We start from the raw sequence: 18,947 nt of genomic DNA on the forward strand, positions 1-18,947 counted from the left end.
ACCATGATGGCCTTCCTGGTTTAATTCAGTGATAGGGCTCAAACATGTACCCTTTTGGTTATGACTCAGGCATGCCAACCACTGAACCAAAATGGCTAATGGCTCCAATTGTCACCTCTCATGATATGCAGTAGAAAACTTTGGCCTAATCTGCATCCCCCAGCAACAGGGAGGTACGTTACATTTTGCTTGAATTCTTAATCTTTGTAAAACAAATTAATATTTTGCTTGATGTTTGTTATCTCATTAGAAAATTTACCTGTAAGGATGAGATACATTAGTATAGATTGTACAGGTATGTATAATTTTAATGATTGTGGTTAACACAAATGCTGTCTGTGGCTTTCCATGTTTTCCCTCAGGCATCTAACATTATCATGTGTTCTTCATACTTACCTGTTTATAAATCCTTATGTAAAGAAAAGTAAAAGCACCAACCTAAATTATCCAATGGATATTTCATTGAAATAGCATCAATTATTATCATACTTGAGATGAATGATGAGATTTACATAGCTTGCAGCTGAGATGAGATAAATAATGAGATGTACATAGCTTGCTCATTTCAGTTTAAAACACATTTTTCAAAAGTTTACCATTACGTTTACTGTCATTTGAAAAGTATCTAGGGAGTTGGAAATTTTATGTATTATGCAAACATGATCAAAGCACCAAATTGTTTTTTTTTTTTAATTCTCTAAATCATGAAAAATATGATAGACTTTGGCTGAGACTTTCGAATGTATTTCCATGTGCTTCTAATTTTTGAGGTTACTAATATATTGAAGTATACAACTTTGCACAGACAATAATCTGTGTCATGTTTGAAAACATGTTACAACCATTCTATGTAATACTTCCTAATATGACATGTACGGTACAGCAAATGTACAGTCATTAATAGTACTCTCAGCAATGGTCACTCCTACATGTAGCTATTTTTTAAGGGGATTTGCAACCCAATATTGAAAACTTGGCTGGTCACTCTTACATGTAGCAAATTCTGAAGGGAAGGCAGACTCAGTATTAAAAACTTTACCTTTCAGAATCAGTAAATATTTGGCAAATAGTATTTGCCACTTGTGATCAAAGTTTGAAATTTTGCATTGTTGTTGTAGGTGAAACTGAGTTTTCAAATCATTACTGTTGTGCAGTATTTTGCAAAATAGAGATGAAGAAGTGAGAGAGTGACAGTGAGCTATTTCCAAACCTGCAAACAGTAATCTATCTTCTGTATTCCCCCCCCCCTTCAATTCTTCATGTAAAAAAGACGTGCAAGCATTTCCACATTTTGTCAGAAAAAGGAATGAAAGGGAAGAGGGACTTTTCCTTGACATCATAAATATTCACTGAACACTGTTACCATAGTTAATATGGTCATAATAATTCCCTTTTAGGCATTGCAAATGTTTGCTTGACGTTGAACACCCTTTATGACACTCCTTTTGATATTTTCATGTTTAATAAGAATAGTTACTGTGAAATGTGTTTAAGAATTCTTAGAATTTACAGGCTTTCTAAAAGGTGTGATTGATATCATGCACAAAATTTGCAAAGTGTTGTGTGTGTGTGTGATTTGGATTTTTAACATAACTTTAACAATTTTTCAGTCATATCACTACGATGTCTGCAGTGTGGCAGTTTATAGTAATGTCCAGCACTGGGACATCATGCCACAGACATGTAACATGATATCCTACTCAGTCACATTATTCTGACACCAGGATGACCCTAGCCTCTTAATGCTGAGCCCAAGCGAGGCAGCTGTTAGTACCATTTTTGTAAGTCTTTGGTATGACTCAGCCAGGGATCGAACCCATGACCTGCCGCATCTAAGGTGGACACTCTAACCACAAGGCCACCAGAGCGGTTCCAGTGTTTTTTTCAGAGTTGGTTGAAAAAGCAAAATTGATATGCCTATGGATATGATTAGGCCCACTGCGTGTGATGTATCCATACACACTGTGTCTCATTCTTTTACCCAGTTTAGGATAAAAGCATATGCACTTTTGTATTTATTCTGTACTCCCACTTTCACACTTTACAAATACTTTAGTTATTATACATTATGAATGTAATTCAAATGATATAGAGATTTGTAAATGTCTGATTTGGTACATTGAAGGAGATCAATGTGTGGATGTCAGAGACAAATCTAAAATAGTTGTAGTCCAGGTGTGTCTTATGGAAATCAAGATTAAATAGATTAAATCTCCATATGGAACAGGTACTGTATATACTCACTTATAAGTTCGGTCTAACTGCAAAATGCATAAACCCAGATCTGCTATTGCATAATATGCTAGCAGATCTGGGTCTGTGGAACTTTGAAGGAGTAGTTAATACAATAAACAGCATATAATTAGCTCTAGGTCTATGTTGTTTACAGTTGGACCCAACCTAAAACTAGTATACATGGCATGTCGGATTAACTGGGCATGTAACAAAGAAAAAGTTACAATGAAATTCAAATCCATTTACCCACTATGTCGACTTAAATTTGTACCAAAATATGCCTTTTATTTTTTCCATACTTTAAAGTCATTTTAGGAAATGTCCATTGATCATTTAACTTTGGAACTTGCAGTGATGTTATTTCTTTCAAGCAATAATTTTAAAAAATTGTAGTCATCTTCCAGAATTGTACTTTTCTGCAGTCCTTGCTCAAATAATAAATTTTTGTATCGAAATGGGTTTGTTCATGATTTTGTCATGATCCTGCATTGGGTATCATTTAACAAAACTTCTTCTGTATTGAATATGTCAGTATCATACTAAATATGTACTCGCTGATATGTTAAATCCAATTGCATACAGCGCAAACTCCATTTTGCTGTTGCTAGGGCATTATCAGGGTCTACTCATTGCTCCTAACAAATTGCATATAGCTAGATCTGCTGGTGCATTATGTGACAGCAGATCTTTCATGAGTCCAAATGCAAACTGCACAGATTCAGATCTGCCATCGCATAATGTGCCAGCAGATCTGGATCTATGCAGTTTGTTAGGAGTAATCAATACAACAGACAACATATACCCTGATCCTACGATACATTATGCAATGGCAGATCATGATCTTTGTAGTTTGCCAATGATTTAACTTATAGGCAAGTGTATATATAGTATTATATAATCAGCACCCAGCCATAGGATGTGCAGGGCCCAATAGCAGCAAGCGATGAGCATGGGGTTCCAAGCAAAAAAAATGCATTGCAAGTTAGCATGGGGCCCAATGAGGTTGCCTCCTTCACCTTGCCCTAGGGCCAGGCCTGTATATAATGTTACTTAAACAATCCCTTCTCCAATTTGAATCCAATTTTTGAAATATGACAATATCTGATGTCAAATTAGAGATGAGCTGACAAGGACATTTTTATGTTGTTGTTGTTGTTGTTGTTGTAGGGCTTAACGCCATTTTTCAGCACGCGATTGGCTATACATGGCGGCCAGTATTAATGGTGGAGGAAGAACCCGGGAAAACCCCGGAAAGAACCACCGACCCACGAGAAGCTACTGGCAAGCTTTCTCACATACCCACATTAGCCGAATCCGAGACTCGAACCCACGCAGACAGAGGTGAGATGGCAGTGATCCGTAACGGAGAGCGCTTTAGACCACTCGGCCACTCGACATTTTTATGTAGTTCTCAGGCATATTCATTTCTCCTGTTACTGGTGTAATAAATGTTCAGTTGATTGTTGCCTTCTTTCTGCTTGCTATCATCCCTTTTCTTTTTTGCTCAAATAATCTTAAAAAAAAATGGGTTAGGTTATTTTTTTAAATCTTGAATATCTGACCTTTGTAGGTAACTTCCTCGATTTAAGGACTATGACATTTTCCTCATGTCCTTTATGCGTGTGTCAAAATATTCACCAATCCAACAAATGCATTTGCAGTTAATGATTTTTTTTACCACATGTACTTGTATTTCCAGCTGCAAACAACAAAGACCCAGGCAGTTGTAGCATAATGCACTGGCAGATCAGGGCCTATATTATTGGTTATTCTGATTACTGCTTACAAACTGCATATAGACTCAGATCTGTTGCCATATTAAGTGATGGCAGATCTGGGTCTGTGCAGTTGAACTCAACTCATAAACATGTGAATAAGGTACATCAAAAGGCTAATAATACATGTACATGTACTTTAATTCCTGTATAAATTCATTGCAATGATGGATAGATCTTTCTTCTATATTGTAAGAATAACCTTTAGTTTAGGATATATTACAGGGAAAAAAGTCTTGAAAGGCTGATTATTAGTACAACTTATGATAATTTAATTTTACAAGTTTCTTAAAAGTCTAATTTGAACCAAATCTGTTAAACTGTCTAGACATCTAAATATAAAGAACTGACTCAGCATCTATACCTCTGCTTAGTATTTGAGCATGGATTAATTGTCACTCTTGATTCGAGTCATGTTTTAATTATTGCTTGCATTATGTGATTTAAATCTTTCACTGAAGATGAGCCCAGGTAGTTTAGTGGTTAGCATGCTGGATTTATGACAGAAAATTTGTGGGTTCGAATCTTACCATCAGCTCAGCCAGGTTCAGCAGTCTTGGTGTGCCCTTGGGAAAGAAACTTTTCTTCCACTAAATAACTTACTTGTGTTGCAATGCCATAAAACACCAAAACTGAACTTTTCAAAGAAAATCAGTATTGCTCAATTCAAATTTGGTGTCATATATGGTATGTACTCACTTATTAGATGAGTCTAACTACATACTGCACAGACCCGGATCTGCAATCGCATAATGCACCAGCAAATCTGGTTCTGTGTGATTTGTTATGAGTAATCAGTAGAACAAACAGTATAGACCTGGATCTGCAGATGGATTATGCTGTGGAAGATAGAGATATTTGTTGTTTGTAGTTTGACTCAACTTATACGTGAGTATAGATGGTAGTAGTGCCTAACTCCAATGATATTCTAACATCGTCCTCTTAGTAAGAGGGGTGGTTAATTGGATTTGGCTGGTATTATCTAGAAGATGACCTCTCTCAATATTATAGCCAGCGGGAGTGAAAGAAGAATAGAATTTGAACAGAGAACCGAGCGAGAATACTGGGAAGAAATAAGGCAATATGAGCCCCTTTGACAAGAAAATAACAAATTTAATTAGAACAAATTAATAACGGCAATTCCAATTCAAGTTAGATTATATCAATAGAATTTTACAGGAGTGTCCAATTTGGATTTATTTCATCATCATAATGAGAGGTGAAAAGCGCGATGTCCACAATTGATTTGCATCACCTTCCTCTCTTAACCGTATATCAACATCTAGTTCATTCTTCCTAAGCTCTATGCTTTGCCCCTTCATGGACTTCCTGGTCCTTTTATTCTGACCTCGTCCGTCTTTTCCTCTGACTTCTGTCTTCAGACTGTCCCGTCTCTCTCCCAGAAAGCCGTTCCTTAAAGGACAAAATTACCCCTAAATTTCTATATACCCCAATCTCTAGACATACATACAGTTCCCTCACGTTACTCAGAGCATATTGGCTATCCACACACTGCATAAATTCTGACTTAGTATGGTAGGACATTGACCTTGGTTCCAGCGGCAGGTCTTAAATTACCAAGTGAGTCTAACGAATATTACCGCATTCTCTTACATATGCTTCTGCATGTTCGGTTACTATTGCATGAAATTCACAAATTGTAATTCACAGCAATCCTTAACCTATGAGATTATTCAAACATTACAAAATCAGATATACTTAGGTAATTATCATTAATTCACAATAATCTGTTTTGTCCTAACAAACAAAGGAAGTTATTTCATATAACCCTATGAAATCCTACAAATATGAACATTTGGATTGAATGCAATCAATTCTTCCAATGAACTAATAACTGTAAAATTAAAAGGTAAATTGCATAACAATTCTAGCATCAACACTTTCCATGAAATTGAATAAAAAATTTTTATGATAACTCTAGAATCAACACTTTCCATGAAATTGAAGAAAATAAATTGCACAACAACTCTAGCATCAACACATTTCCATGAAATTGAATAAACGATACATAATATGGAAACCTAGTCATAGCAAACACATTTGCATAAAACAATCAAATAATAGAATATTATGTGAAACTAAAATTGCATACCTTATTGCTGTTCTATTTCAGAACTTGTGCCTCCTATCACTAACACCTGTCTTTCTTTTTACAAGATGGCCACCTGGTCCCTTTCTTGTTTGACAAAGGAAAGCACTATTCTCTTAGGCCTCCCCCGAAGTCAAGACTGTCTTCCTCGTTCAGTAAATTTCAGACTAAAGAATTTTGACTAAGGTCGTCACTTTAAAGTCTGATTGCTTCTAAAATGTACGCCTTAATTTATTCTGCCCAATTGTAGGCAGCAGTCCCTAATTTTTCCTGAAGATATAATTGCTTTCATCAGATTAGACAGCTCAGAATCTGTGAACAATGGTGCGTAACAATTTCCCTTTGAAAAAATGATAATTTAGCATAGGTTCCTACCAGGCAGTTAGGGTTGGTAACTCAAATGTTTACTTTCTAAGAACTGTGTTAAGATACCCTGGTCAATTTAACTGAGTTGGAATGCTGCCTCTCTGAAGTTTACACTGATATTAGGGGGGGGAGATGAACAAAGAAAGGTTGAAGTGACTCTTCACAAAAGCTTTTCTGGCTTAAATGTGATAAGATTTTAATGCTCAATGCATTCAACTTTAAAGTTCACTGCACTTCAAAATTCGCCACTTCACAGATATTTGTTTTCATATTCTGCACACAACCACTGGTATCAACATTGATGGCAGAATAGAGAAATAAACTCACGACATTTGTTTTTTCTTGAATGAAAGTAAAACACGTTTTCGAGATCAGTTTATGCTGATCTTCACCCTTAATTTATCCTGATAACATATCACTATCATTATCAAGGTTGCTAATCCTGTCACACAAACCCATCCCACCCTTATGCATAATTATGATTGCAATCCTGCCAGTATAAGAGAAAGATAAGATAACTATCCTCAACCAAGTCAGTTTTATGGTTTTAAACTTGACTAATTAAAGTGGCATTCATCCAGTAGTTACCTACAATCATGTTTTATTTTTTTAAGATACTTTGGACTCCAATGTTTACCAATACAAATTAGTTTATAGAGTGTAATGTCAATGCACCTGACTCTACATTTACACAATTCCTCATTATGACCCTGTATTCACACTGATCATCATTATAGTCCTGTGTTCACACGATTCTGCATCAGTACTGTTTTTTCACACAATTCTTTATTCTGACCATGTATTAACAAAACTCATCATTGTAACACAGTATTCACACAACTCAGCATTATGATCCTATATTCATGCAACTAAGTATTATGAAACAGAATTCATTCAACTTGTTATGGCACATTAATTTTACATGCATCCCAATTATGGTCTTATATTCACAACAAATCATCACTGTGGTCCTTTATTCGTCCAGCTCTTTGGTATTGCCCTGTATTCATACAACTCCTTATTAGGTCATAGTATACAACACATCTTTATAGCACAGTACACATGTCCTCATTATGGCACAGTCACAACTCCTCATTATGGAAAGTTCACAAGTCCTCATTATGACACAGTATTCACACAATTCACCATTATCGCACAGTATACAACTCTTCATTATGAAGCAGTATTCACACAGTTCACCATTATGGCACAGTACACAGCTCCACATTATGACATAGAATTCAGACAGTTCCGCATGGCACAGCACACAACTCATTATGACACAATATTCACACAATTCATCAGTATGGCACAGTACACAACTCCTCATTATGACATAGTATTCACATAGTTCCTCATTATGGTACAGTACACAACTCATCATTATGACATAGTATTCACACAGTTCCTCATTATGGTACAGTACACAACTCATCATTATGACATAGTATTCACACAGTTCCTCATGACATAGCAATCAACTCAATATGACACAATATTCACACAATTCATCAGTATGGCACAGTACACAACTCATTATGATACAGTATTCACACAAGTCTTCATTATGACACAGTATTCACACAAGTCCTAATTATAGCACAATATTCACACAACTCTTCATTATGACACAGTATCCACACAATTCCTCATTTAATGGTCAGTATTCATAAAACTCCTCAGTTTCAGTGCAATGTGTGCAGATTTTGATATGAAATAACAAACTGATTTGCATACAAGAAATGTTAAGGTTATGAGTTATTCAGTTGATGGATGTTATTAAATATGGAGAATATTTTATGAAAATAAAACAAATTTTATGTAATACAGAAAGCAGTATTGGAGTCTGAGTGTGTACTCATGTTGAAGACGCTTCATGAGTACAGGTCTGGCCATTTTCACCAAAATTTAGTATAGCTAGTTTTAGCAAAACCAATCTGATTAGAACAGCTTCCATTTGCATTTGACTGTTTCCATGTCATCAAGTTCAGTAAATATTTTCTTAAATACTCTAAGGGTGCCAGTTTATACTGAAATTAACCAATGAAGACATAGACTTTGTATTTTTCAGGAATGTTGCAATTCTGTTACACAGCATCATACTGTCCTATACCCTGAGTGGCCGAGTGGTCTAAAGCACTCTCCATTATGGATCAGTGCCATCTTACCTCTGTCTGTGTGCATTTCAGTCTCAGATTCGGCCAATGTGGGTATGTGAGAAAGCTTGCCAGTAGCTTCTCGTGGTTCGGTGATTCTTTCCAGAGATTTTCCGGGTTTTTCCTCCACCATTAATACTGGCCACCATGTATAGCCTATCTTGTGCTGAAAAATGGCGTTAAACCATACAACAACAACAACAACAACTGTCCTATAACTATTGACTTCATAAAAGAAATGGCCGACAGACAAAGAAAAATACAATCCCTTAACATAATTCTACTCTCAGAGAGACCCATAGAAAACAATAGCACACAATTAATCCTTCCTTAACAGAATTCTGCTTCAGGCAGATCCAGAGAAAATTCATACACTTCCCCCTTAACACAAATCAGTCAAACCCGGGGTAAATATTATCATACAATCCCTGCATAATTCAGCTATTAGGCAGTACCCAGAGAAAATATTATCACATATTTGTTCCCAAACCAAATTCTATTATTGAACAGATGTTGAGAAGAAGTTATCATAATATCGTTTCCTTACATATTTACACAATACGAGAGTCAAGGAAATGATAGTTAAATATTCATTTCTTAGATATATACATCTTATTTACAACTCCGTTATCAGTATTTGTGAACAAATATACAAATTAAATTTGAGGAGCACCTCTGGCAAGCAAACAATTCTATTGTCTAGCAGAGCATGAGAAATGGTTACCAAAGTATCACTTTCCTACATATTTACACAATACAGAACTAAACAGATGATAGTAAAATGATTATTTCTCAGACATATATATATATATATATATATATATATATATATATATATATATATATATATATATATATATCATTAAAGCACTCAATCATCAAATTTAATACATCTGACTAGTGCATAAATATACAAAAAGAATATGATACAGACAGACTTGTTGTTGTTGTTGTAAGGTTTAATGCCATTTTTCAGCACACGATAGGCTATACATGGCAGCCACTATTAATGGTGGAGGAAGAACCTGGGAAAACCCCAGAAAGAACCACCGACCCACGAGGAGCTACTGACAAGCTTTCTGACATATCCACATTAGCCGAATCCGAGACTCGAACCGATGCAGACAGAGGTGAGATGGCAGTGATCTGTAACAGAGAGCGCTTTAGACCACTCGGCCACTCAGGGCCCCACAGATAGACTAGGGAATATGCACAGGTTATAATAGTACTGTGCAACTTGGTAAGAAGCTGCCCTTAAAAGGTGAACGACAACTAACTAAGGAGCTCTGAAAGTACATGTAGTACATGTATTTTGGACACGAGAATGAAGTAAGATGAATTGAACACCCCAAAATGTCTGTAATTGAAATGTTGTTTTGTGTTAAATTGCAGAGTACTCATAATAAGCCCTTGTGTTTCCGTATTTCGGTAAAAACCAATGACATCATTTGTTGACTCTGTACGTTATGTTGGACTTGGAACCATAGGGTCATTAAACTGGTGTAAAATATATAACCATTTTTCAAAAACCATCAGAACCACTTGACTTCCAATTAGCCTATCAAATATATGCCTTTAATGCAAACATTTTCATGCACTTCAGCCTCCCCAACCCCCATTTAAAAAATTGGTGAAAATGAATACCCAGAAAAATGTATTTCAGTTATAATCACTTCTTAATAGAATTCTTTTTTTTTTGTTGCAAACTGGGAGAGAGGATGGATAGCAAATATGCATCTCAATTCAAATCTGCATCTGAGGATTGTGAATATATTTGTCAACTATCACACTCAAATCTTTGATAACAGTGTTTGTAAATGTATTGTCAGCGATGTTTTATTTCTTTCAACTATGCAGTTAAGTGTTGCTTTTCATAGCATTGTTTATTCGTCACGTTATATTTTTCACAGATATTGCTAACAAACCTTCCATCAATTATCTGCCCATCTGGTTTGTGACAATATATTTCACCCTCTACCTTACCCAGGTAGACTTTACTCTTCGTGTATTCAACAACCGCAAGGGTATGAGCATTGTATACCTGTAATGTGCTTTGTTAGAGTTTTTTTAAAAATCAAAATCATTTCAAAAGGTTTTGGAAATTCTGATGTCTTGTTCCATCTGTGCATATGTCTGTCCATTACATTTTCTCCTATACTTCTTGTAAATCACTCAACTTGCAAGGTAGCAAGCAAATACATTTACTATTGCAAATTTACAAAGTTGTGAGCAGGGCCAAAACATTTGGGTATAAGTTTTCTTTTTTGTAAGTGACATAGAAGGACATTGCATAGGAAAAACATTTATTTACCCCTTGATAGATGCCTCAAGCAGTATTGTTGGCAGTATTACTCTTTTTCATGTCAACCAGTGGCATTTGCATTAACAGCCTAAACATTTTGTTTAGGTTGCCATAGAAAGCTGGCCAGTTGCTTTCAAATCAGATCAGAGTTGACACTTCATATCATGTGTTTGAGAGAGAAACAAATCCAATTTTTAAGTCTGAAAACAAATTTCTAGGTTATTGTACCTGATAACAGATAAAAATGATTCTGTGGGGAAAATTCACACTTTTGAAACTAGTGTAGTGCCAATTTTTAGGAGCAACCAGTTCTCAAGCAGCACACATTCAGAAGTTGATGCTGGTTTCTCTGGCTAATCCCTTAAACTGTTTTTACCAGTTTTCCAAATCTCTTCTTAATTCAGGTACATTGCCACAAGTATGATGTATGTTGATCCTTGACTCCATGATTACAAATCCCAATTTTCAGAAATGTTGTTCCTCACATCTTGGAGTTATTTTGGTTTTAGCTTTATGCTTTCCTCCACCCACCCCCATCCCAATGGTCCATTGGTCCATGACCCAGTTACATTACAAGGTTCATATATATATCCCTATTGCCTGACTTTATGTTGCTAGTTCACTAGTAATGCATATTTATTAACCAAATTTAGCTATTTACTATGAAGTTGCTCTTCGTAACCATTAGTCTAACTCCTAGATAGACACTAAATTTTTGCTCAGTGCACGCTTAGCCAAATATTGGATGTAGGCTATAATATTTCTATCTTCGTAGACTACATGTATAACTATTAGGCAAAAGCCAAATTTTAGTTAAGTGTATGCTTTATCCAAAATTTGGCTAGTGTCTGCAATGCATTTTTGCATAATCAATATGGTAATTAGAAACCAAATTCTGGCTAACTCTACTTCCCTTAATCTGTGCATATTTCTAAATCCCGTCATATATCCTGAGAGGTAAGCAGTGGCTAAAGCCTGCCTATAACAGCCTTATTTTCTTGGAATTTACCAATGTCTGATGTCTCTTCATGATAGACTGTGTGACTTAAATTAGTCTCAGAAATGAATCTAACAATGCCTTCCCCTGCATGACCATATTGTTTGTCTCAGTGCACCCCTGAAGTGGAAAGTTCACAACATGAACAAAGGGACCTAATTATTCTAGCATGTATATAGACATGATGAAGACATTGTTTTATAATATCGGTGTGTGTTTATCATGATGCATTTTGGTGTCATCAAATTCACCCAAATAATGATTCCTTAATTGCACAGAGTGGGTATTACAAACACACATTGGTTAAGACAGAATTTACCTTGTGTTAGAATTGAGGCCTGATCTCACAGATATAAATGAGACTTATTAATAGTAACTGAAACAGGTGTTAGCTAGGAGAAATGATCTCCAGATTATGGTCAATGATCTCACTTTTAGTTGTGCATAATGCACCAGCAGATCAGGGTCTATGTTGTTTGTTATACTGATTACTCCTAACAAGCTGCATACACTCAAATCTGCCAGCATATTAAGCAATGACAGATCTGGGTCTGTGCAGCTTTGACTGTCTTTTAAGTGAGTATATATGGTACTTGTAGAGAGCACTGTGATTACTGATGTAAATGAAGTATTTTAGCCATGGCAACAGTATTACAGTTTTTCATATTTTAGTGATTTCTTGCTGTACTGCTGTCCTTTTATATGTATTCAATATTATGGATTCCATTCATTTGTATCATTTTTTTAATTTTAATATTGCTTTTTTGAATTATTTCACTATATTTTCTTTTAAACTTATGACAATCATAATTTCTCATGACACCCTATTGTTTTGTTTTCGTGAAGTGTTTTAGCATAGACTTGTTTATACAGCCATCAGTATACCATTTCCACACTTATAATGCATGTCATTTTTATGGCTGTTTTCAGCTGTCTTATACAGAGTGTAGGTAGTATAATAGTGCTCACAGTTTGTAGTCTGGACATACTGTTCCACAGAACTAAGCTTTGTTCATGATATATGATACTGTGTTTGGCCATACATTTTGTTTCAAGTCCAGATCTTTAGAACACTTCCATCTGTGACAAAGTATTGACTAAAATCATGTGTCCCTCCCTGATTACAAAAGAAAATCCTAATCAATATGATTGTTAGCCATTCTTTATAAAATACACCACAAAGAAAAACCAACTGTTGCGCTTCATGATTTATTATTTCTTCAGGTTCTGATTGAATTTAAATCTTTGCCATAAAGATTTACAAGACTGGTATTATTAGTTTATTTGCAGACTGTAAACTGCTCTTGAAAATAGAAATTATATGAGAATTGTATGTAATCTTGCAAAACATATAGTGCTTCATATTTATCAGGCTCTCAGTCTGGTAAAAAAAAATGGTATACTGTCAGTTTATTTTTTGTGGACATTAATTTTCATTGTTTTGCAAAAATATTCCATTTCCTTCAGATCTGATATTCAAGGAATGGAAATGGTGTCTTATAGATTCCATTTTTCATTTGATCCAGCTGTATTAGAAAACGTAACCTGTCACTACCGTCTATTAAATTACAGCCAAATGAGCATTTAAAACTTAATGCAAGTTTCACCAATTGAAGATCACAGACTCCTCTTTAAAAAAATACACTAAGAAGTCCATATGTTGTTGAGTGAATTTTTTTCAGTATTTCAGTTATTGAGCTCACATCAGTTTCTCCAACAGAAAGACTGTATGCCCAATTTAATGCAGGCGGTAACCATGAATGATTTCCAAAGGCCTTGTATGTTGGTAATTGACTGTATCAGCTTCTTTCCCTGGACTGTTACTGTGATTATTGAAATCGTATCCAGACATTTCTAGTTCTAATTTAATAAGAGACTGATGTAGCAGCCATCATTTTGTCCAATGTCTTCCCAGAGTGCTGTGATGTACCTTAGTAAATTGTGACATCTCATTTATAATGCTATGTTATTGCTGTAGTATAGGGTAATGAGTAATGATCGTTTCATCTCAAGCTGTGTAGCAAGCACTGATTTTGCAAAAGTGGACAAGCATGAAGTATGGGGTGGGGATATTGTGGCATAAATATATTGTTATCTCACACTTTTATAGTTTTATTTTTGCTTCCAGTTCAGTTGATAAATGATTGTATACATTAACAGACTTTTGTTTTGTTTGAACATTCATTCGTGAAAGATGCTGCAGCCGTGGAAACAAAATGACAGCTTTATAGTTTAGTGTTGATTCTACATTTCCGAAGCAAAATGCTATTTGAATTTACTTGGGAAAACTCCTAAACATTTCCTCTGTCATATTGTTTTCTTAATTATGCACAAAAATGGTATAAAATAAATTTTGAAAAGGTATTATAAAAGAATAGAAAAAAACAAGATAAAATTTTTTGAAAAAGCATCATTGGATCAACAAGAAGTGCACAGTATTCTTCTTCAGTTGTGTCCATTAGTGTCACTTTATAGTAAGAGAGAATGATGGTAGTTGTCTTCTCATTAATTAAATAAACCTTCCTGACTAAAAGCTGATGAAATTATTGAAAAGTTTGGGATGGGCTTTAACTATTGCACATGGTTTTATCATCAGAAATTTATGCAAGGACTGTTCTGAAGATTTGCAGTTGCATGATTCATTCTAATTTCAAAAAATGTTAGCTTAAAAATCAACAGAACACACAAAAATAGTGCATCCTATTTCAAACCCAACCATTATTTCTTCATTATATACCTCTCATGTTTCGAAAATTACCCTCTTATTTCAAATGGAGGAGGAAATTTCTTTTCTAAATTTTCAGTCCTGTAGTAGACCTTGTTTACGTCACTATCACCACATGTTACCAAATCCTGTTTTATCCCGTATAAATGCAGCAGGGTAAAGTTTTGTTTATTCGACAGAAATTGCACCAGATTGATGGGATACGTTTACATGTTGAATCTGATAACAATTGTCAGATTTTATCAGCTTTATGCTGCAACAGCTGTTTCCATTGGTCAATACTTATCCAATAGTATCATGCATTTATCACATATACACATGGAAAATTTGTGTAATTTATAGTAAATTTCACAAATTACATGATGCATTCTTAGAGAGCAAAAAATGTGTCATTACAAATTAAATTAAAGTTATATACATTTTAAACTGAGAAAATGTAAGAGTTCTAATTTGTACACTTTGGAAAATTGAAAAGGAATGAAATGCGGTGTAAATATCAGCAAAGTACTTACTCATCTGTTATTAGGTTCTTCATTATGACAGGGTTCATTTTATAAAGTGGGTATGAACATGGATTCTGTTTTGATATGTACCATATATACTTGGATTCTACTTATATGCAAATATGTACATACGTGACAGCAGATCAGTGTCTGTACAATTTTCTGTGTTAGAAAAATGAAATGGATGAACCCCCAATCTTCTAGTGCACTGAACATCAGTAGATATATATATATATATATATATATATATATATATATATATATATATATATATATATTATATACACACACACACACACACACACACACACAGTATTGCAAGTCTCATACTGTGCTACAACTGTAGACACATCTGTCTTGTGCTGAAAATTAGGACACAATTCCAAGATGTATATACCTACATTGTCTGCTGCAATACTCTCAGGATATTTCATCAGACAGTTTATGTAAATGGAAGGAAGAATGTTTATATCACTTAACTCTGAATATAAAAAATGAAGGATATTTAAAAAAAAGTTAGTCCATAAAGTTACCCATATGTTAGTCACTCTCTCTCTCTCTCTCTCTCTCTCTCTCTCTCTTGCAGATTGATAAAAGTTTATATTTATGGTAATCAATCATTAAGACACTGTCCGTCCTGCCTTAAAATAAGTCTACGTTATTATTAAATACATATAGATATAAATTTACTAAAACTTAATAATACTTTCTTATAAATCAAGTCAAACTGCAAACAGAAATATCCTGACATGTTGTAGCATAGTATTCCTGTGGATCAGGGTCTCGTGCTGTTTGTTCCAATGGTTACTCATAAGAAACTGCACAGACCCAGATCTGCCAGTGCATTATGTGATGACAGAGCTGGGTCTGTGCAGTTTGCACTTTTGACTCTTCTTATATGTGAGTATGTATAGTATTGTTGGAGTGCTGTACAGTTGGTTGAATGATTGCTTCTAAACATCATAGCGAGTAAGAAGTATTTATTTATGAAACTGGTAGCTTGAGAGAGAGAGAGAGAGAGAGACCAAATATTGTTTCTCTTGTTTAATTCCCTATTTCAAACTAACTACTTTTAACATAAAAATTCTTTATCCTTTCAAGATGATACGAGAAACCCCTGAGCAACTGAAGGAACTTCCTGAAGATGGTTGCTACATCCATGGCCTGTATATTGAAGGGGCTCGGTGGGACAGTCATAAACACCAGTTGACCGAATCCAGACCAAAAGAGCTGTACACAGAAATGCCAGTCATATGGCTTAAACCACAAGCCAACAGAAAGGTTCCAGAAAATGGCATTTATGATTCTCCAACATATAAAACACTGACCCGTGCAGGTGTGTATTGCTTTGTGTTTCTGACATGTGCCTTAATATTGCAAAAAAATTTTTCTCACCATCGTTGTGAGGTTTGCAGTTTCCAAATTGTTCAGTTTCCAGTCCTTCATTCTTAGTTTTCAAAATTATTTATTGTTTTATAACACAGGACTGGAGCTATTATGTTGAAATGTGGTCTTGGATTGATATGTATTCAGAATTCTGTACTTTCATGCTTAAACCTGGAAATACTAAATGCATATCATTTGTATATTTGACAAAGTACAAAACCTAGTTCCATATTAACTAATTTATTACATGCAGCCAACTGCAAACATCATAGACCTAGTACTGTTTTTGTATCATGTGCAGACAGATCAGGGTCTGTGACATTTAATTCATTGTTCTCAGGAAACAGCATTAACCATGATTTACCAGCAGATATTTGTGGTGGCTGATATTGGTCAATGCTGGACACATTTGGGTACATGTTTTAATTTGTCAAATGCTTGCAGCAGATGCTTCTTGATTTGGTCCTGTCCATCGGTCCATCTATCCATCCATTTGACTATCCATCCATTTGTTTTCCCATATGGCCATACATTTGTCTATCTGATTGTCCTGAGAAACCTTTTTAGAAAGAATGTATAAAAGCTACTTAACATAATACAGTTTGCCCAGCATATTTTTGTATCCATATGTACATGACCTGGTTAGAGTTTCAGGCCATTGCAGCAATTTTTTAATTTATTACACATTTTCAAATACCTTTATGGACTCATATTTAACCTTGTTTGCAGGCAAATATAGTATACTAGCTGATCCCCACATCCCTAAAGGTACACAATTTGCATAATTGCCATAATACAACATGAAAAACACAAATTCTTTTCTCCCAAACCCCAACACAATAATGTTTCCACAAGCAGTTTTCATTAATAGTGGGGGAGAAAGACAGCAGAACGTTTTTTTTTACAGATGTCAAATGCATGTAGTCTGTATAAACAGTAAACTGTCCTGTTTTCAGCCAATGTAATACTATCCTCATGGCAGTTTATACAGCAGATTATTATGGGGTCAGTTTATCAGTCAGTCAGATTTAAACAACCACCATTTCACAAATTACTTAATTGGCTGAAAATAGTTAGGACCATGCTTCAAGTTTTGTTAAGTCCTTTGAGCACTGCTGTGGGAGAGCCCATTTGGCTAATTTGCATCGGTAAAGTACACTAAGTGGAACATTCCAATTCATTTGAGATATCGATGCAATCATAAAGATGCATGTTGAAGAATTAAAGTCATTAAACAGTATTGCCTTGAATGAGACTATTTAAGCCATCATTATTAAAGATTGCTGACAAATTTGTGATCAACAGCAAAGTTGGTATAATTTTTATATTTAATGTGTGTGGTTTCAGTTATGCAAATGTGGGAATGTGTGTGACAGTGATATTGGACAATGCTAGGTCTAGACACATTTTTTAGTCTGTAAGTATATTAAATGCTTCACAGAAAACCTGTTTATTTTTCTTTTTATCAAATTGAATTTCCAGTTATTTTTTATAGGTTTTTATGTAAAGATATTCTTATTTTTCATTGGACAATGCCACATTTTTAGGTCACATGCATTACCCTCCCCCATCTCAAAACACACTTAAAAGAACAAGCTTTGGGGAAATTATTTAGATTTTTAAATTATAGTCAGAGTGCTTGGTCTGAGTTTGATCCCTGTCAGGGTACTTACATTGTATCTCCTATGATAAACCTGTTGGTCTAAAACTTGAGGGTGGTCTTATGATTAAACATAGTTTTCTTTAGTAAATATTCATCAATTTTTTTAATTCGGGTGACAGTAGTATCAAGCATGGGTTTGTATTGAATCAGTATTGTAATATCATGGTAATCACTCCCTCCTTTTCTATGTAGCTGAGAGGGTAAAGTGGGATACCCAGTAGTTTGTCACTTATGCAACATTAAGGCATTCAGTAGAGTAATGCTAATCTTGGAGTTGGTTGGATGGTTGGTTGGTTGCTACAGGTTCAATGCCATTTTTCATCACATGTTAGGCTATGCAACATGGCCAGTATATTTGGTGGAGGAAGAACCCATGAAAACCCAAAGGAAGAACCACCAACCCAAGCTTTCTCACATACCCATGTTGGCTGAGCATGAAACTTGAACCCACTCAGACATAGGTGAGATGTCAGTAATCTATGAAGGCAAGTGCCTTAGACTACTTGGCCACCCAGGACCTCCTAATCAAAGAGTAATGTTAACCTTGGAATAATGGTAATCTTGGAGTAACATTAATCTTAGAGTAATGGTAATCGTGGAGTAATGTTGATCTTGGAGTAATGGTAATCTTGGAGTAATGTTGATCTTAGAGTAATGGTAATCTTGGAGTAATGTTGATCTTGGAGTAATGGTAATCTTGGAGTAACATTAATCTTAGAGTAATGGTAA

General features: G+C 35.0%; 1 protein-coding gene across 1 annotated transcript in view; it reads left to right on the forward strand.

Annotated features, from left to right (window-relative positions):
• The window catches only part of LOC149786380 (dynein axonemal heavy chain 1-like), a 314,616-nt gene that overhangs the window by 265,403 nt on the left and 30,266 nt on the right, over positions 1-18,947 (forward strand). The window contains exon 80 of the mRNA XM_089976799.1: positions 16,271-16,505. Within this exon, the coding sequence (XP_089832925.1) occupies positions 16,271-16,505 (235 nt within the window). The remainder of the gene's footprint in view (positions 1-16,270; positions 16,506-18,947) is intronic.

Source organism: Sinohyriopsis cumingii, chromosome 12, assembly GCF_028554795.1.
Source record: "Sinohyriopsis cumingii isolate HCF-2022 chromosome 12, ASM2855479v2, whole genome shotgun sequence".
NCBI classification, from domain to species: Eukaryota; Metazoa; Mollusca; class Bivalvia; order Unionida; family Unionidae; genus Sinohyriopsis; species Sinohyriopsis cumingii.